We start from the raw sequence: 18,504 nt of genomic DNA, 5'->3' as shown, positions 1-18,504 counted from the left end.
ATCACAATGCATTATCACGACATTAGTATCCAATCAGAAAAATGTGAAACAAACTAGTACACCCTATGTTCCTAAATATAAGATGTTTTGGTAGTTCAATCTTAATTGTCAAAACGTCTTATATTTACAAAACAGAGGTAGTATATCACAATACATTATCAGGACATCAGCACTTCCAAGAAAATTGAAAATTCCCATAATCCACAACAATATAAGCACTAAGTAACAGATTCAGAACACAAGACAAATAAAGTACCAACCTTCTCACTCTTAAGGCCAAAACTCAGGAGTAAACCAAAATGTCATTGTATATGGGTTTCACATTTAAAATTACGCCTCTACATACTTCAAGGATACAAATTCCTAAACATTAACGAACAGCATCCTCATTCCACATATTGGTTAGGATTAGCACATCAACACTGATATTACAAACTTTGCAGTAGCCACAGATCAAGGAACGAACAATAACCTAGAGCAATGTTCATCTAAACTGAAATGACCAATCAACTTCACCTAGAGGCTTCCTCAACATTAGAGGTATGCAGGATTGGAGAGGAAAGGCAGCGCAGCCATGGAGGAAGCCAACTCCACTCCAATGGTACCATTGGCTGCAGAACCTCCGTTCTTCCTGGCATGCTTCATTCTTGCGAGCTTCATATGAGCATCGACGAAGTTCTCCATGCGCTTCACCTCCAGCTGCTTCATGAACTTGATCCGCTCTCGCTCCATCTCCAGGGATTGCTTCTGCTTAGCACTCTCGACGCGCTCGTACATCTCTGCAAATGCCTCGATCGCCCTCGCCAGCTCGCTGACACCACCATCGCCACCACCGCTGCTTTCGCTGCGGCGGCGGCGCTTGTTGTTACCACCGGAGTGCGATGAAACGGAGCGGGACGATGACCGATGCGAGTTGTTGCTGTTGTTCTCACCGAGTGTAACACCCATGATGCGGCTATATCTCCCATGTGTCGAGGCACGACTTAGAGGCATAACCGCATTGTGGTTTTATCGCAAAAAGGTCATCTTGACACAATCCCATGTAATGAACAAGAATGGGATAAAGAGTTGGCTTACAATCGCCACTTCACACAATACATAAATAAATCATACATCAATCAGAGTACACACATAGGTCCGACTACGGAACCAAAAGAAAAGAAGACAACCCCAAATGCTAGATCCCCGATCGTCCCAACTGGGCTCCACTACTGATCATCAGGAAACGAAACATAGTAACGACCAAGGTCCTCGTCGAACTCCCACTTGAGCTGGGTAGCATCGTCTGCACTGGTATCATCGGCACCTGCAACTGTTTGGAAGTATCTGTGAGTCACGAGGACTCAGCAATCTCACACCCGCGAGATCAAGACTATTTAAGCTTATGGGTAGGAGAAGGTAGTGAGGTGGAGCTGCAGCAAGCACTAAGCATATATGGTGGCTAACATACGCAAATAAGAGCGAGAAGAGGAGCAACGGAACGGTCGTCAACTAGTAATGATCAAGAAGTGATCCTGAACTCCTACTTACGTCAAACATAACCCAAAACCGTGTTCACTTCCCGGACTCCGCCAAGAAGAGACCATCACGGCTACACACGCGGTTGATGCATTTTAATTAAGTCAAGTGTCAAGTTCTCTACAACCGGATATTAACAAATTCCCATCTGCCACATAACCGCGGGCACGGCTCTCGAAAGTTTATACCCTGCAGGGGTGTCCCAACTTAGCCCATTATAAGCTCTCACGGTCAACGAAGGATATTCCTTCTCCCGGGAAGACCCAATCAGTCTCGGAATCCTAGTTACAAGACATTTCGACAATGGTAAAACAAGACCAGCAAAACCGCCCGAATGTGCCGACAAATCCCGATAGGAGCTGCACATATCTCGTTCTCAGGGCACACCGGATTGTCCAAGCTTCCGATAGGCGAGCCCAGAGTTGCCCCTGGTGGCCACCGGCGACTGATAGGTTGGACCAACACTCAGAGGAGCACTGGCCCGGGGGTTTAAAATAAAGATGACCCTTGAGTCTGCAGAACCCAAGAGAAAAGGGGATAGGTGGTAGCAAATGGTAAAACCAAGGTTGGGCCTTGCTGGAGGAGTTTTATTCAAAGCGAGTTGTCAAGGGGGTCCCATAAATCACCCAACCGCGTAAGGAACGCAAAATCAAGGAACATAACACCGGTATGACGGAAACTAGGGCGGCAAGAGTGGAACAAAACACCAGGCATAAGGCCGAGCCTTCCACCCTTTACCAAGTATATAGATGCATTAATTAAATAAGAGATATTGTGATATCCCAACATATCCATGTTCCAACAAGGAACAACCTTCAACTTTACCTGCAACTATCAACACTATAAGAAGGGCTGAGCAAAAGCGGTAACTTAGCCAAACAACGGTTTGCTAGGAAAGGATGGTTAGAGACTTGACATGGCAACATGGGAGGCATGATATAGCAAGTGGTAGGTAGCGCAGCATAGCAATAGAGCGAACAACTAGCAAGCAAAGATAGAAGTGATTTCGAGGGTATGGTCATCTTGCCTGAAATCCCGCAAGGAAGAAGAACGAGTCCATGAAGATGACAAGCGGACGTAGTCGAACGAATCCTCACAACTCCGGAACAAAACCGAAGCTAACGAGAGAAGCAACCCGGAAAGAAACAAAAAACATAGTAAACAATCATCACATAAACATGGCATGATGCACAACCAAGTATGATGCATGTCCGATTTAATGAGGCATGGCATGGCAAAGTGCAACAAACAATACTACAAATTAAATTAAATGGAGCTCGATATGCAACGAGTTGCATATTGACGAAACACCACATCAATTATTTAGTTCTCTCTCGTTTATGTACCCAACAATATTAAATGTTGTTAAACATGGCAAGGGGTGAAGCATAAGTAAACTAACTATTTAAGCAAGTTAAATGAGGCCGGAAACAATCAACAACAATTCCGGAAAATCCTCATGTCCATATTTTAGATTTGGTACTGTTCTGCCTAAAACCATATTGTATTGTTGTTAAACAGCAAAATAAAGTGCACCATGTTAATCTATGCATTTTCCTACCCCATTTACATATAAAGTTTATTTAAAATGGAGCTACGGTTATTTAGTTATGAAATAAAACATTTTAGCATGGCATTTGAGTAAATTTAATCAAACAGCATTTTGAACATTTTAAACATGGATGAGAGAAGCATATTATGAAACTAGATAAAATTCTAAGCACTTTATATGTTTACATCATTCTAATATGATGCATGGTTCATGAGTTATTATATGCATGAAGTTTAGGGTCCAATATGTAAATATGCAGTGCACTGGTTATTTAGAAAAACGTTCCGCGAAAAAAAACGTGACTCGGGCCGAATCTGGCTAGGCCAACAGTGCGCAGGAGAGGGGCAGGTGCTGCTCACCCTGGGCCAAGGCCCAAGTCGGTGGAGGCGGCTGAGGCAGTGCGGGCTGGGCCTTGGAGGACGCTGGAGGCGCGGTCAACGCGCTCGTCCTCTCCTCCAGGAGATTGAGCGAGGCAGGGAAAGCAGGGCGCGTTCCTTTGCCCGACAGAAAGCAGAGCAGCGGCGGCCTAGAACTTGCGGTGGTGGCCGGCGGGCGTGGATCCGGCGGGTCGGCGAGGCATCCGGCGACGGGGAGAGCCCGGCCACGAGGATCCATGGCGAGGTCTTTGCAGAATAACAAAGTGAGAGAGATGAACTGAGCAAGAGACGCAGAGAGAAGACGACGGGAAGAAGCAGAACGCGAAGAAGAGGAGGCAGGGCACGGCGACATGACCTGCTGGTCACCGGCGGCGGCAGCATGAGGTGGCGTCGGGGTTCACACGGGGGTCGAAGAGGAGGCATCGGGCGTGGAACACGGGCGGCTGCTCGCTGGTCTTGGTGCGGGCGAGCAGAGGGACTCGGCGTCGAGGGACGAAGGGGATGGACAGGTCCGAGGCTCTTTGACGCGGATCAGGCGGAACTCACGGCGACGCAATGAGCGGGAGCTACGGGAGGCCATCCATGGCGGCGCTGCGAAGACAAACAGAGAGAGAGCAGCGTGGGAGAGAGAGAAATAGAAGCAGGGGGAACCATAGAAAGGGAAGAAGGGGCACGAGGAGACGGCGACCTGCTGGTGGTGCCCGACGGCGAAGGGAGCTCCGGTGGTGCTGCTGCTTGCGGCGGCGCGCAGGAAGCACGGGAGGAGGGCGATGGGGGTCGGCGTGGAGTGGATCGAGGAGCTGCTCTGGTTGGCCGGGCGAGCAAATCGGGGAGGGGCAGTGGAGAGCGCTGGTTGGTGGGTGGAGGAAAACGAGGAGAAGGGGATCCCGAGGTGGATCGAGACCGGGTGGCGGCGGCGAGGAGGAAGGATGGGACAACTCTCCCAGAATTTAGGGTTGCCCCCATTTATATATGCGGGTGGATTAGATTAGGGGTATTCGGTCCGTCCGATCGTAATCGGGCGGTCGAGAAAATAGGCTAGAAGAGTCTATATAAGAAACGATGATGTTTTATAGATGTTTGGGGATGATCCGGACCCATCGGTAACAACAACCCGGGTCGGGTTCAGGACAATTTTCGGACACGCGCGAGGGGATCGCGGGCTGACGAGAGAGGTTAGTTGGTTTGACAAGAGGGAACCGAAAACACGGTTGGTCTCGGAACGGTCAACAAAAGCAAGGAGGGACGCGGCAACTACGAGCGGATGCAAGTTTTATGAAAACATGCAGATGCAATGCGATGATGAATGCAACAAACAAATAAATACACATGACGAAACTCGAAAAACATGGAAGGCGTCTGGAGCGTCGGTCTCGGGGCGTTACAACACTCCACCACTACAAGAGGATCTCGTCCCGAGATCTAGGATGGCACCAGAGAGAAACGGAAGAGGAAGAGGTAAAACAAAGTTGCTTATTTGACAAACGAGTGAAATCAAAGAACCTTGAGAGGTCGCAAAGCTTGAAGAAATGACACAACGGAGGTGAACATAATTTAAAACACTCCGTTCAGCAAGAGGAACAAGGGACATTGCGAGAACCTTGTAGGTTGAAGGACATGAAACAAGAGCTTAACGGATCAAAATTAATATGAAAGCACACCGGTAGAAAAGAGAAACAAGGAACAAGAATGACATAATTTGGACAGCACTCCGACTGTAAATGGAAGGAATTGAACATGATCTTGACAAGATGAGAGGATACTCGATGAAATTAGCAACACATTGCCTCCGGAACTAATGAAAGAATGGCACAAGGGGTAAGAAAGATTTCAGACAGCCCTCCGGTTGAGGAAGGAGACTAAACTTGATAAGATGAGAGAACTCGAATGAAAACACGACACTCCGGCTAAACGGATAAGAAAGGAAAAATTACATGATCTTGACAAAACAAGATGATGGGTCGAAGAGAGCAATATCACAATGCCTCCGGTAGAAATGAAAGAATGCAATGAAAAGAACGGAGAAGAAAACAACATGTTCTACCTTAAGTGAATTTGAGAGAGCATCCTTAAAAGAAGGATAGAACGGAGTTGTCGAAAAATCAACAAAGAAAGGATATGATCTTCGTGGGCTTATGGAGACATCTCAAAACTTGAGGTGAAATTCTGCCACTAACGAAAAACAATTGCTTGCTTGAGATCAACGAAGAGATGAAAACTTCTCTCGCCGAGAGGATAGGAGAAAACTTGGATCATTGATAGACACCACAATTAGCAACATTCCTTCGAGAAGGCTTTAAGTGAAATCCATACCAAGATAATTCCAACAAAGAGATTATTATGGGTTGAAACAACTCATGGACGAAGAAAATATGATGGGTTTAAATATCTCAATCTTGACAACTTGTGAATCATGAAACATGAAGAAAATTATGAAGAATGACATAACACCACCTCAAAAGATAAGAGAGAAAGAATTGCACTTCGGAATGCGAGATGAAGAATGCTTGAACTCCTCAAGACAACCATGGGTTGAGCACCATGTTTATTTTAGAGTATAGCTTGGCGGATCTTAGCTTCGAGAGAATTCTTGAAGAACACTTGAAGAATGAAAGGAACCCTTGACGAACCACCATGTAGAGCCTCCATGAAGAACTCCGGTAATAAAAGAATGACCAAACGAAACGAAAGTTGAAAACATAAGGTGAAGCCTTGCGATGATTTAGATGTAGCTTCGCGACGAGATAATGCGGAAAACTTGGAACTCCGGAAAAGAAAAAGATGAAGCCTCTCGAACCGAGAAATGTGACATGATGAACAACTCTGGAAAGAAGAAACTAGATCACTTGGATGAAACCATAATAAGAATTACGTTATGCATATCCTTCACCAATTTAAATTGATGACAAGCAACGGATTTGGCATACTACTTATTCTCGTAGAAAGGATTAAGATAGATATTGCGCAAACTTGGGAAGGTCTTCATCGAACCACCGGTAGGATTGAAACAACGAATAAATTGATATGATAACGAAGGAAGAGAAATCTTGAATGAACCACCACGAGAATTGAAAACAATTGAAGAAAAGAGGACGAAACACCGTAAGAATTAAAGAACGCGTGAAAATACTCGAGGGAATTTAGATACATGAGAACGAATAGATCACGAGCTGACTAGAGGATACTTGAACGATGCACCGGGAGAATATGGAGATGAACGAAGAGACATCAATTTAGAATAACTGGAGAACGAGGCTGAAAACTTAGAACGAAGAAATCTTCTGAAAAGATGGCCTTTGGATGATCAAAAAATGAAAACAACTCTGAAATGCTCCGGATGGGTAAGAAAAAAATAGCGCGATTGGCAACAAGTTGAGAGGATGGCAACAAGTTAGAACCATGAATCTTCAAGAGAACGGACAAGATTGAAGATGAACTCTTCTTCGGTATTCAAATGTTGAGAATGATGACGAGAAATACCACCAAAATTATTGAGACACTCCGGAACAATGGATAATAGAAATGATGAACCAACGATGAAAGAATTTGAAAGATCTTGGAGAAAGACATTTGACTGATGATGACTCATTCTTACGTCAAACTTTGAAATGAATTTGAAAATAACTCCAAAAAAAAATTAGAAGAGTCAGGTAAGATCCTGGGAAAAGACCTGTGGGTTAGGGCCCACTCAAAAGAAACAACGTTGGAATGATTTAAAAGAAAGATTGCGCCGGTAGAATTAAATGGCTCAAAAGAGATAACAACCTCGAGATAGCTTGAAAGGATTACGAATAGAAACTTGAATCTTCTGGGATATCTTTAGCACTCCAGATAAACATGAATAGCAAGAGGTGGAAGATTAAGAGGTACACCGGCATGAGAAAGCATTTGAAACGAGGAAAATATATGATTGAGAGAAAGCTTGAATTGAATCCACCGGAGAAGAAAAATAATGAAGAATGATAAACTTGAAGAACATCTTCATGAGAACCACCGGGTAAGAACATTGATTGAAAAGAATGAAGGGACTTCACATGAATAAAATGGATACTTGGTTAAGACATCTGATTCCTTGAAGGAAAAGGGTGGGAGGGCGGGAAAACAAAGGCAACTTGGGACGGATGAAACAAACAACGTTGGGAAAAACTGAGAGGTGATCTTGTGAATGTTGAAATGATCGGATGCACTTGAAGAGAAACACGTCGGTTGGAAAGAATTGGGATGACAATCTCGATGATCAAGAAGGATTGGTATTCACATAGAAGTATGAGAACACCGCTTAGAAAAGGAAGGGAATCAACACTTGACAATGAAGCAACTCGAATACCACAAATCAAAACAAAACAAAGGATTGGCTCGCAGAATAAGCCGGAAACAAACATATGATAGATCCCATATCGTATCATGTGTGTGTTGGAAAGATATCCTACGAGATACTTGAATTCCCACTTATAAACTCCCGAAACTTTCTGGTTATGCAATCAGGTGTTGGGGATACAGGGGACACAATATATCTCACCCAAACTAACAATACCTAGATCCAGCTGTATCCATCCGTCAACACATAACCAAGAAAACTCCGGAAATCATGTACCTCAACCTTCGAAAAGCATCCGTTATACGAGTTATGGCAATACTCCCGAACTCCCGCCCCAGTACTGGGTGGCGTCGAGGTGATCTCACCAACAACTGCATAAAAGAGATTTTCGAAGTTGGCGAAACTCAGGTATTCCAGAACTGCAACGATAAAATTGTGACGACAACACCTCGAAGCTCAACTCTCCGGGACACTGCCACAACCCCTAAATGTCAGGAGGCACCAAGAACAATGTTCTCGTCACAAAACCATCGGAACGATTCTAAGATACCCGCGTGATCCTAAAAAAAATTAGTGAAATTTGAGGAGAGAAAAGTCAAAACTTCTACGTCAGGGGGCCTAACCAGAGCGACGAAGGGACTGAGGAGTAAAAAGAATCCTACTCTCCGATATATATAATCCTAAGACTCAAAACATTTTTTTCTAGACTCAACAACGCCAGCGATTCGATCAAGCAGGGGGCTCCTAAGTCGGGGATGGCTCTGATTACCAACTTGTATCACCCACGATGCGGCTATATCTCCCACGTGTCGAGGCACGACTTAGAGGCATAACCGCATTGTGGTTTTGTCGCAAGAAGGGTCATCTTCACACAATCCCATGTAATGAACAAGAATGGGATAAAGAGTTGGCTTACAATTGCCACTTCACACAATACATAAATAAATCATACATCAATCAGAGTACACACATAGGTCCGACTACGGAACCAAAAGAAAAGAAGACAACCCCAAATGCTAGATCCCCGATCATCCCAACTGGGCTCCACTACTGATCATCAGGAAACGAAACATAGTAACGACCAAGGTCCTCGTCGAACTCCCACTTGAGCTGGGTAGCATCGCCTGCACTGGTATCATCGGCACCTGCAACTGTTTGGAAGTATCTGTGAGTCACGAGGACTCAGCAATCTCACACCCGCGAGATCAAGACTATTTAAGCTTATGGGTAGGAGAAGGTAGTGAGGTGGAGCTGCAGCAAGCACTAAGCATATATGGTGGCTAACATACGCAAATAAGAGCGAGAAGAGGAGCAACGGAACGGTCGTCAACTAGTAATGATCAAGAAGTGATCCTGAACTCCTACTTACGTCAAACATAACCCAAAACCGTGTTCACTTCCCGGACTCCGCCAAGAAGAGACCATCACGGCTACACACGCGGTTGATGCATTTTAATTAAGTCAAGTGTCAAGTTCTCTACAACCGGATATTAACAAATTCCCATCTGCCACATAACCGCGGGCACGGCTCTCGAAAGTTTATACCCTGCAGGGGTGTCCCAACTTAGCCCATTATAAGCTCTCACGGTCAACGAAGGATATTCCTTCTCCCGGGAAGACCCAATCAGTCTCGGAATCCTAGTTACAAGACATTTCGACAATGGTAAAACAAGACCAGCAAAACCGCCCGAATGTGCCGACAAATCCCGATAGGAGCTGCACATATCTCGTTCTCAGGGCACACCGGATTGTCCAAGCTTCCGATAGGCGAGCCCAGAGTTGCCCCTGGTGGCCACCGGCGACTGATAGGTTGGACCAACACTCAGAGGAGCACTGGCCCGGGGGTTTAAAATAAAGATGACCCTTGAGTCTGCAGAACCCAAGAGAAAAGGGGATAGGTGGTAGCAAATGGTAAAACCAAGGTTGGGCCTTGCTGGAGGAGTTTTATTCAAAGCGAGTTGTCAAGGGGGTCCCATAAATCACCCAACCGCGTAAGGAACGCAAAATCAAGGAACATAACACCGGTATGACGGAAACTAGGGCGGCAAGAGTGGAACAAAACACCAGGCATAAGGCCGAGCCTTCCACCCTTTACCAAGTATATAGATGCATTAATTAAATAAGAGATATTGTGATATCCCAACATATCCATGTTCCAACAAGGAACAACCTTCAACTTTACCTGCAACTATCAACGCTATAAGAAGGGCTGAGCAAAAGCGGTAACTTAGCCAAACAACGGTTTGCTAGGAAAGGATGGTTAGAGACTTGACATGGCAACATGGGAGGCATGATATAGCAAGTGGTAGGTAGCGCAGCATAGCAATAGAGCGAACAACTAGCAAGCAAAGATAGAAGTGATTTCGAGGGTATGGTCATCTTGCCTGAAATCCCGCAAGGAAGAAGAACGAGTCCATGAAGATGACAAGCGGACGTAGTCGAACGAATCCTCACAACTCCGGAACAAAACCGAAGCTAACGAGAGAAGCAACCCGGAAAGAAACAAAAAACATAGTAAACAATCATCACATAAACATGGCATGATGCACAACCAAGTATGATGCATGTCCGATTTAATGAGGCATGGCATGGCAAAGTGCAACAAACAATACTACAAATTAAATTAAATGGAGCTCGATATGCAACGAGTTGCATATTGACGAAACACCACATCAATTATTTAGTTCTCTCTCGTTTATGTACCCAACAATATTAAATGTTGTTAAACATGGCAAGGGGTGAAGCATAAGTAAACTAACTATTTAAGCAAGTTAAATGAGGCCGGAAACAATCAACAACAATTCCGGAAAATCCTCATGTCCATATTTTAGATTTGGTACTGTTCTGCCTAAAACCATATTGTATTGTTGTTAAACAGCAAAATAAAGTGCACCATGTTAATCTATGCATTTTCCTACCCCATTTACATATAAAGTTTATTTAAAATGGAGCTACGGTTATTTAGTTATGAAATAAAACATTTTAGCATGGCAATTGAGTAAATTTAATCAAACAGCATTTTGAACATTTTAAACATGGATGAGAGAAGCATATTATGAAACTAGATAAAATTCTAAGCACTTTATATGTTTACATCATTCTAATATGATGCATGGTTCATGAGTTATTATATGCATGAAGTTTAGGGTCCAATATGTAAATATGCAGTGCACTGGTTATTTAGAAAAACGTTCCGCGAAAAAAAACGTGACTCGGGCCGAATCTGGCTAGGCCAACAGTGCGCAGGAGAGGGGCGGGTGCTGCTCACCCTGGGCCAAGGCCAAAGTCGGTGGAGGCGGCTGAGGCAGTGCGGGCTGGGCCTTGGAGGACGCTGGAGGCGCGGTCAACGCGCTCGTCCTCTCCTCCAGGAGATCGAGCGAGGCAGGGAAAGCAGGGCGTGTTCCTTTGCCCGACAGAAAGCAGAGCAGCGGCGGCCTAGAACTTGCGGTGGAGGCCGGCGGGCGTGGATCCGGCGGGTCGGCGAGGCATCCGGCGACGGGGAGAGCCCGGCCACGAGGATCCATGGCGAGGTCTCTGCAGAATAACAAAGTGAGAGAGATGAACTGAGCAAGAGACGCAGAGAGAAGACGGCGGGAAGAAGCAGAACGCGAAGAAGAGGAGGCAGGGCACGGCGACATGACCTGCTGGTCACCGGCGGCGGCAGCATGAGGTGGCGTCGGGGTTCACAGGGGGTCGAAGAGGAGGCATCGGGCGTGGAACGCAGGCAGCTGCTCGCTGGTCTTGGCGCGGGCGAGCAGAGGGACTCGGCGTCGAGGGACGAAGGGGATGGACATGTCCGAGGCTCTCCGACGCGGATCGGGCGGAACTCACGGCGACGCAACGAGCGGGAGCTATGGGAGGCCATCCATGGCGGCGCTGCGAAGATAAACAGAGAGAGAGCAGCGTGAGAGAGAGAGAAACAGAAGCAGGGGGAACCAGAGAAAGGGAAGAAGGGGCGCGAGGAGACGGCGACCTGCTGGTGGTGCCCGACGGCGAAGGGAGCTCCGGTGGTGCTGCTGCTTGCGGCGGCGCGCGGGAAGCACGGGAGGAGGGCGATGGGGGTCGGTGTGGAGTGGATCGAGGAGCTGCTCTGGTTGGCCGGGCGAGCAAATCGGGGAGGGGCAGTGGAGAGCGCTGGTTGGTGGGTGGAGGAAAACGAGGAGAAGGGGGATCCCGAGGTGGATCGAGACCGGGTGGCGGCGGCGAGGAGGAAGGATGGGACAACTCTCCCAAAATTTAGGGTTGCCCCCATTTATATATGCGGGTGGATTAGATTAGGGGTATTCGGTCCGTCCGATCGTAATCGGGCGGTCGAGAAAATAGGCTAGAAGAGTCTATATAAGAAACGATGATGTTTTATAGATGTTTGGGGATGATCCGGACCCATCGGTAACAACAACCCGGGTCGGGTTCAGGACAATTTTCGGACACGCGCGAGGGGATCGCGGGCTGACGAGAGAGGTTAGTTGGTTTGACAAGAGGGAACCGAAAACACGGTTGGTCTCGGAACGGTCAACAAAAGCAAGGAGGGACGCGGCAACTACGAGCGGATGCAAGTTTTATGAAAACTTGCAGATGCAATGCGATGATGAATGCAGCAAACAAATAAATACACATAACGAAACTCGAAAAACATGGAAGGCGTCTGGAGCGTCGGTGTCGGGGCGTTACACCGAGATCACCAGAGTCATCTGAATCAGAAACCGCGGCAGCGGCGGCCTACTGGATAAACGCGGCGGCAGGGAGAGGCACCCCGCGACGGTAGTTGGGCAGCGGCACAGCCATGGGCGGAGGCGGGGACGGCGAAGACGAGGGCGACGGGTGCCTCCTGGCGGCGGAAGGGTGGAGGGGCAGGGCGAAGTGAGGTGCCAGCGGCCCGGAGGAGGGGTGCTTCTTGGTGGCGGCGGAGGCGGAGAGGGTGGGGCCCGACGAGGCGGTCGAGCTCGCCGTAGAAGTTCCAGGCGGAGGGCTCGCCGCGGGCGCGCTCGGCCTTGTACTTCTTCTTGAGCATGTCGACGCGGTTCTTGGACTAGTCGTCGGTGCGCGGCGGCCGGCGGCGCACGGTGGCCCCGCGGCCCGAGTTGACTAGAAGAAGGTAGAGGATAAGATGGAGGTAAATTGGGGACTTGGCAGGAAGGATGATTGCTTATGGGGATACGTTTTTGCTTAAGTAATGTACCTTATATCTCATGATGCCTATGTTTATTATTCCAAAAGGGCCTTTGCACAAAGTAAATGAATATCTGCTTAATTAGCAAGTGGTTGTGGAAGCTGAAAATTGAGTATGGATTATGGCAGGATTTAGTTAGAAAAAAATATTGTAGTAAATATGTTGGTTCATGTTAAAAGTAATCCAGTGGGGTCCCATTCATGGAGTTTTGAGTTGGAATATTTTTTACAAGTTCATAAAGATAAAAGTGGGTAATTGTAGATTCTGATAGGACAAAAGTTAGGAGGTACTGCTCTGTGCATTAAATTCCATAGATTATATAGTGTAAATGTAAGTTTTAATATTACTGTAGCAAGAGTGTTTGAGGAGGGATTGGGCAGTATTCATTTCGGAAGGAGCTTGAGAGGAGATTTAGCTGTGGCTTGTCAACAATTACAATATTTGTGTGTTGGGATAGTTTTAACTGATGATACTATGATAGAGGTAGATGTATATGGACTTTAACATCTTTTAGTATGTTTTCTGCTAAGTCCCTGTATTCAGGTGAAATGACCCTTTATGAACTTATGGTTTGTAAAAGCTCCTTTGGATAATAATTTTTTTTCTCTGGCTCATGTTTAAGAACAGTAATCTAACCAAGGACAACTTGTTAGGGGGGTGGGGGGGTTAAATGCAGGTTCTATGATCATGATGGAACGATTGAACATTTGTTTACACTTTGCTCGTTGACATTGCATGGGGCGTGGTTAGTTGTGCTTTTGGTATATAAAGACAAAGGCGGTACCAGTGATGCAGTGTTTGCTATGTAAGGAACTTTCGAACCTTGGAGGTCGATCTCGCAGCAGCTGTATCATCAGCTTTCATGATGAATGAAAATTGGGAGCTATGCTCTTCAATTCGAAGAAAAAAATGTACAATGCAGGGGAGACAATGACTAGTGACAAAAGAAACAGAAATCGATTCACTACACCACCTAATGCATCAGTATCCCAGCAGAAAAATGTGAAAAAACTACTCCCTCTGTAAAGAAATATAAGAGTGTTTTAGTGTTCTAAACACTTTTATATTTCTTTACAGAGGGAGTACATCACAATGCCATTATCAGGACATCAGTATCCCAACAGAAAAATGTGAGACAAACTAGTACACTCTGTTCCTAAATATAAGATGTTTTGGCAGTTCAATCTTAACTGTTAAAACGTCTTGTATCTAGAAAACAGAGGTAGTATATCACAATACATTATAAGGACATCAGCACTTCCAAGCAAACTGAAAGTTCCCCTAATCCACAACAATATAAGCACGAAGTAACAGATTCAGAACACAAGACAAATAAAGTACCAACTTTCTCACTCTTAAGGCCAAAACTCAGGAGTAAACCAAATTATCATTGTATATGGGTTTCACATTTAAAATTATGCCTCTACATACTTCAAGGATACAAATTCCTAAACATTAACGAACAGCATCCTCATGCCACATATTGGTTAAGATTAGCACACCAACACTGATATTACAAACTTTGCAGTAGCCACAGATCAAGGAAACGAACAATAACCTAGAGCAATGTTCATCTAAACTGAAATGACCAATCAACTTTACCTAGAGGCTTCCTCAACATCAGAGGTATGCAGGGTTGGAGAGGAAAGGCAGCGCAGCGACGGAGGAAGCCAACTCCACTCCAATGGTACCATTGGCTGCAGAACCTCCGTTCTTCTTGGCATGCTTCATTCTTGCGAGCTTCACATGTGCATCGACGAAGTTCTCCATGCGCTTCACCTCCAGCTGCTTCATGAAGTTGATCCGCTCTCGCTCCATCTCCAGGAACTGCTTCTGCTTGGCACTCTCGACGCGCTCGTACATCTCTGCAAATGCCTCGATCGCCCTCGCCAGCTCGCCGACACCACCATCGCCACCACTGCTGCTTTCGCTGCGGCGGCGGCGCTTGTTGTTACCACCGGAGTGCGATGAAATGGAGCGGGATGGTGACCGCCGCGAGTTGTTGCTGTTGTTGTCACCGAGATCACCGGAGTCGTCTGAATCAGAAATCGCGGCAGCGGCGGCGGCGGCCTGCTGGATAAACGCGGCGGCAGGGAGCGGCGCCCCGCGGCGGTAGTTGGGCAGCGGCAGAGCCATGGGCGGAGGCGGGGACGGCGAAGAGGAGGGCGACGGGTGCCTCCTGGCGGCGGAAGGGTGGAGGGGCAGGGCGAAGTGAGGGGCCGGCAGCCCGGAGGAGGGGTGCTTCTTGGTGGCGGCGGCGGCGGAGAGGGTGGGGCCGACGAGGCGGTCGAGCTCGCCGTAGAAGTTCCAGGCGGAGGGCCCGCCGCGGGCGCGCTCGGCCTTGTACTTCTTCTTGAGCGTGTCGACGCGGTTCTTGCACTGGACGTCGGTGCGCGGCGGGCGGCGGCGCGCGGCGGCCCCGCGGCGCGAGTTGACGGCGCCGGCGACCTCCTGCCACTGCTTCTGGCGCAGGTTGCCGCGGTTGAGGTCGACGTAGCGGCTGCCCCAGGCGCCTACGAGCGCCGCCGTCTCGCCCTCGCTCCAGCAGTCCTCGCGGTAGGGCAGGTTGGGGTTGGGCGGCGGCAGCCTGCCGCCCCCGCCCCCTCCCCCACCGCCGCCTCCTCCTCCTCCCGCCGACGCAGCCGCCGCCGCCGCCGCGGCCATCTCCCTCAGCTCCATCGCCTCCCCTCAGATCTGGCGACGAACCCTAACCCTAGGGGAACAAGAAAGTCGCGGGGTGCGCGTGACGGACGGACGGTGGGGTGAATTGGGAACGGGCGGTGAGGGTCGGGTCGGGGGGTTGGAATAAAAGGGCACGCCGGGGGCGGGGGTGGGGCGCCGGCCGAGGGGGGGCCACGCGCGCGGCACGTGACAGACGGCGAGGTGGGATAGGCAGGCATGGCCGGGCCGGATCGGAGCCGCCGCGTGATGGGTTTGACCGGGTAACCGGCGATTACTTCCGTGTTCCGGACGGACGGGGAGAGGTTGCGTGGACAATGACAGCCAGGCAGGCGCGGCGACCGACAGCCAGCCAGCCAGCCGGGGTCGGTCCGGAGACCGGACGGGGTACGGTGGCGGCGGGAAATTACCGGGATGCCCTCGGGCAGCGCGCCCGGCGGCAGGGGCAGGGGCGGGATTTCAGGAGGGGGCGGCGGGCGGGCGGCAGGCGTGGGAGGGGGATCTGAGGTGAGGTGAGGTGGTCGCCGTTGGTCGGCTCGGCTTGCGTTTTGAGGTGAGGAGGAGAGAGTGGGTGCGTGCTTGCTTGTCTGAGAGCGCCGAGGAGGGGAGGGGAGACTGCGCTGCTGGAGTGATGAGGGCGGGTTTGCGGTGGGTGAAAATGGGGTGCGGGGTGGTGGGCCCGGGATGGGAGGCGCGCAATACTCCCGCCATTTTATAATGTTGTGCATAGTACTTCCTCCGATCCTAAATATTAGTTTTTTTAGAGATTTTATTATGAACTACTCACTCTGTAAATAAATATAAGAGCGTTAGTGATCTAAACACTCTTATATTTATTTACGGAGGAGATATATACAAAGTAAAATGAGTGAATCTACACTCTAAACTATATTTAGATACATCCATTTGTAGTTCATATTGAAATCTTTAAGACTTATGTCTAGAAATAGAGGGAGTACATTTTTTGAAAAATCAAATCAAACATTAGATACTTTGATCAAGTTTGTGGATAAATATATTTATATCTAGAATGCCAAACATATATCATTAGATTCACAGTAAGATGTAGTTTTATCTTTTATATATTTAATGTACATATTAATAGTTTTATCTATAAACTTGATTAAAATTTGTAAAGTATGACTTTTAAAAAAATCTATACACACCGCATTTTGAAACGAAGGGAGTAATTGTCGCCTCTGCTGGGGCGTGCCGTGACGTGATGACCACCTGCCCGGAAAAGAGGACGGATGGACAGACGGACGGCCACGGCATGGGCGGATCGGCGGCGGCAGCTGCTGCAGGCCGGCACGCTTGTCCTTGGGTGATTTGAGCTGGGGATCCACTCGCTCGCTAATCGTCTTGTTCCATGCCAAATCCAAGATTAAAAGTGACAAAGGGCGTCTGTTCTCTTCTTGTTCTTCACCTTTCAACTCATTCAACATCGCCGTCAGGCTCAAAACAATGAGGCCAACTACGATGAGACCCAAATTTGTCCGTTTGGGTCTCCGAACGGACAGACGGACGCGGACAGATAGGTATACACGGGCGGTGCTGCCCATTTGGTGAGATGTCTGCCTCCATCATTTCGTCAAACACCTTGCAGGGGCGGCGGCCGCCGACGTCGACGACAAGCACGCAACCTGGTGTCACGAGTATGTAGTTACCGTGGGCGGATGTAGATACTGCCGCCACGAGCACCGTGCACATGTAGCTGCCGTCATGAGCACCGCAGAGGAGGGCACTACCTGCTCATTGGCTCGAAGGCGAGGCTCTCTTGAAGCGGAGCACGAAAGACTTGTCGGCGAGCACGACCTGCACAATGCAGACCGAGCGTGCCACGTCGTTGTCCTCTCTTGTAGAAAACGACGCTGCCCATGTAGTGGCCAAGGCAGAACGCCGCTCATGCACCCGGTGACGGCCCAGTCATGCCCAACTCCACCTCCTGGTCGCACCTACTCGCAATCGAGAGGGAACAACCAGTTGCGAGGTGCACGAGAGATGCGTCAATTATCTCCAGCGGTCCCATGTGCTGGTTGAGCTGTCATGCGCGTCCACCTCGGATCTCCAACGGCTCCACGTGCTGGTCGAGGAGGACCTCGCGTCCTGACCCGCAAGCCTCGTGAGTTTCTACCGATGTGGCGGCGCTGTGGACGCGGCAGCCGTGCAGCCCACGCGTGGTACGGGACAACGGATTCGGTTGGGGAGGCACTACTCGAGGTGGCGGGGTGAGAGATGTGGGGAAATGTTTAGAATTGAGTTTGAGTTAGAGCTGGTGGTGGAACTAGGGTGGTATAAAGAAGATAAAAGAAATGAGTTGAGCAACAATGAGCTGGAAGACAAAGAAGAAGTGAGAGAAGCTAGGAAAAAAGCTAGAATGGATGAGAATAATAGAAATCAGATATCTGTGGTAAGCTTGTCTCTGGCTCAAATTGAAAATCAATAAGAAAAATGAGTTGGTTAAAAATTCTATTGAGAACACAATGGGAGCTATGGTAAAGGAGGCAACAACTAAGAGGGCCAAGATGTAGAAGGAAATGGATATCATGTATAGGAAAAAACCAAACTATTGAGGAGGAAAAAAGTAGTCAGACCGCTTTATGGGCCAGAGAAGAAAAAAGGGTTGCTGAGATTGAGGCTGATAAATTGCAGTTGAAAGAAGAATTAGCCAAACAATAGGGTGCATTACACCAGTTAGTACAGGAGGTTGCCAATAGAGAACAGTATGAACTGGAGTTGGCTAATATGTAATTGGAGGAGATTCAAAAAAGGGAAGAGAGCAAAAAGAGTGGATCTGAGACAAGAGGCTACATTGAACCTACTGATTACAATGTCAGTCAAGAGTCAGAAAACTTTGCAGAAAGGATGACAGCTATCCATGGAGAGAAAA

At 48.1% G+C, this 18,504-nt stretch overlaps 2 protein-coding genes across 2 annotated transcripts; both read right to left on the bottom strand.

Moving 5' to 3' along the window:
• Positions 1-283: 283 nt before the first annotated feature.
• On the bottom strand, positions 284-2,252 carry LOC109782555 (uncharacterized). The gene has a single exon (XM_040396002.3). The coding sequence runs from the start codon at positions 991-993 to the stop codon at positions 535-537; it is 459 nt and encodes a 152-aa protein (XP_040251936.1). The 5' UTR covers positions 994-2,252; the 3' UTR covers positions 284-534.
• A 12,051-nt stretch (positions 2,253-14,303) lies between these two features.
• LOC109782573 (trihelix transcription factor ASIL1) lies at positions 14,304-16,223 on the bottom strand. The gene has a single exon (XM_020341197.3). It carries the CDS (start codon positions 15,612-15,614, stop codon positions 14,556-14,558), a length of 1,059 nt encoding a protein of 352 aa, XP_020196786.1. The 5' UTR covers positions 15,615-16,223; the 3' UTR covers positions 14,304-14,555.
• Between the last annotated feature and the right edge of the window lie 2,281 nt (positions 16,224-18,504).

This window comes from Aegilops tauschii, chromosome 1 (assembly GCF_002575655.3).
Source record: "Aegilops tauschii subsp. strangulata cultivar AL8/78 chromosome 1, Aet v6.0, whole genome shotgun sequence".
Classification (NCBI taxonomy): domain Eukaryota; kingdom Viridiplantae; phylum Streptophyta; class Magnoliopsida; order Poales; family Poaceae; genus Aegilops; species Aegilops tauschii.
Note: the sequence above shows the minus strand (reverse complement) of the source record. Positions and strands in the feature narration are given on the sequence as shown.

Bases quoted from the DNA above. Each gene is read 5' to 3' on its own strand.
- LOC109782555 (XM_040396002.3), bottom strand. From the start codon at position 993: ATGCCTCTAAGTCGTGCCTCGACACATGGGAGATATAGCCGCATCATG.
- LOC109782573 (XM_020341197.3), bottom strand. From the start codon at position 15,614: ATGGAGCTGAGGGAGATGGCCGCGGCGGCGGCGGCGGCTGCGTCGGCG.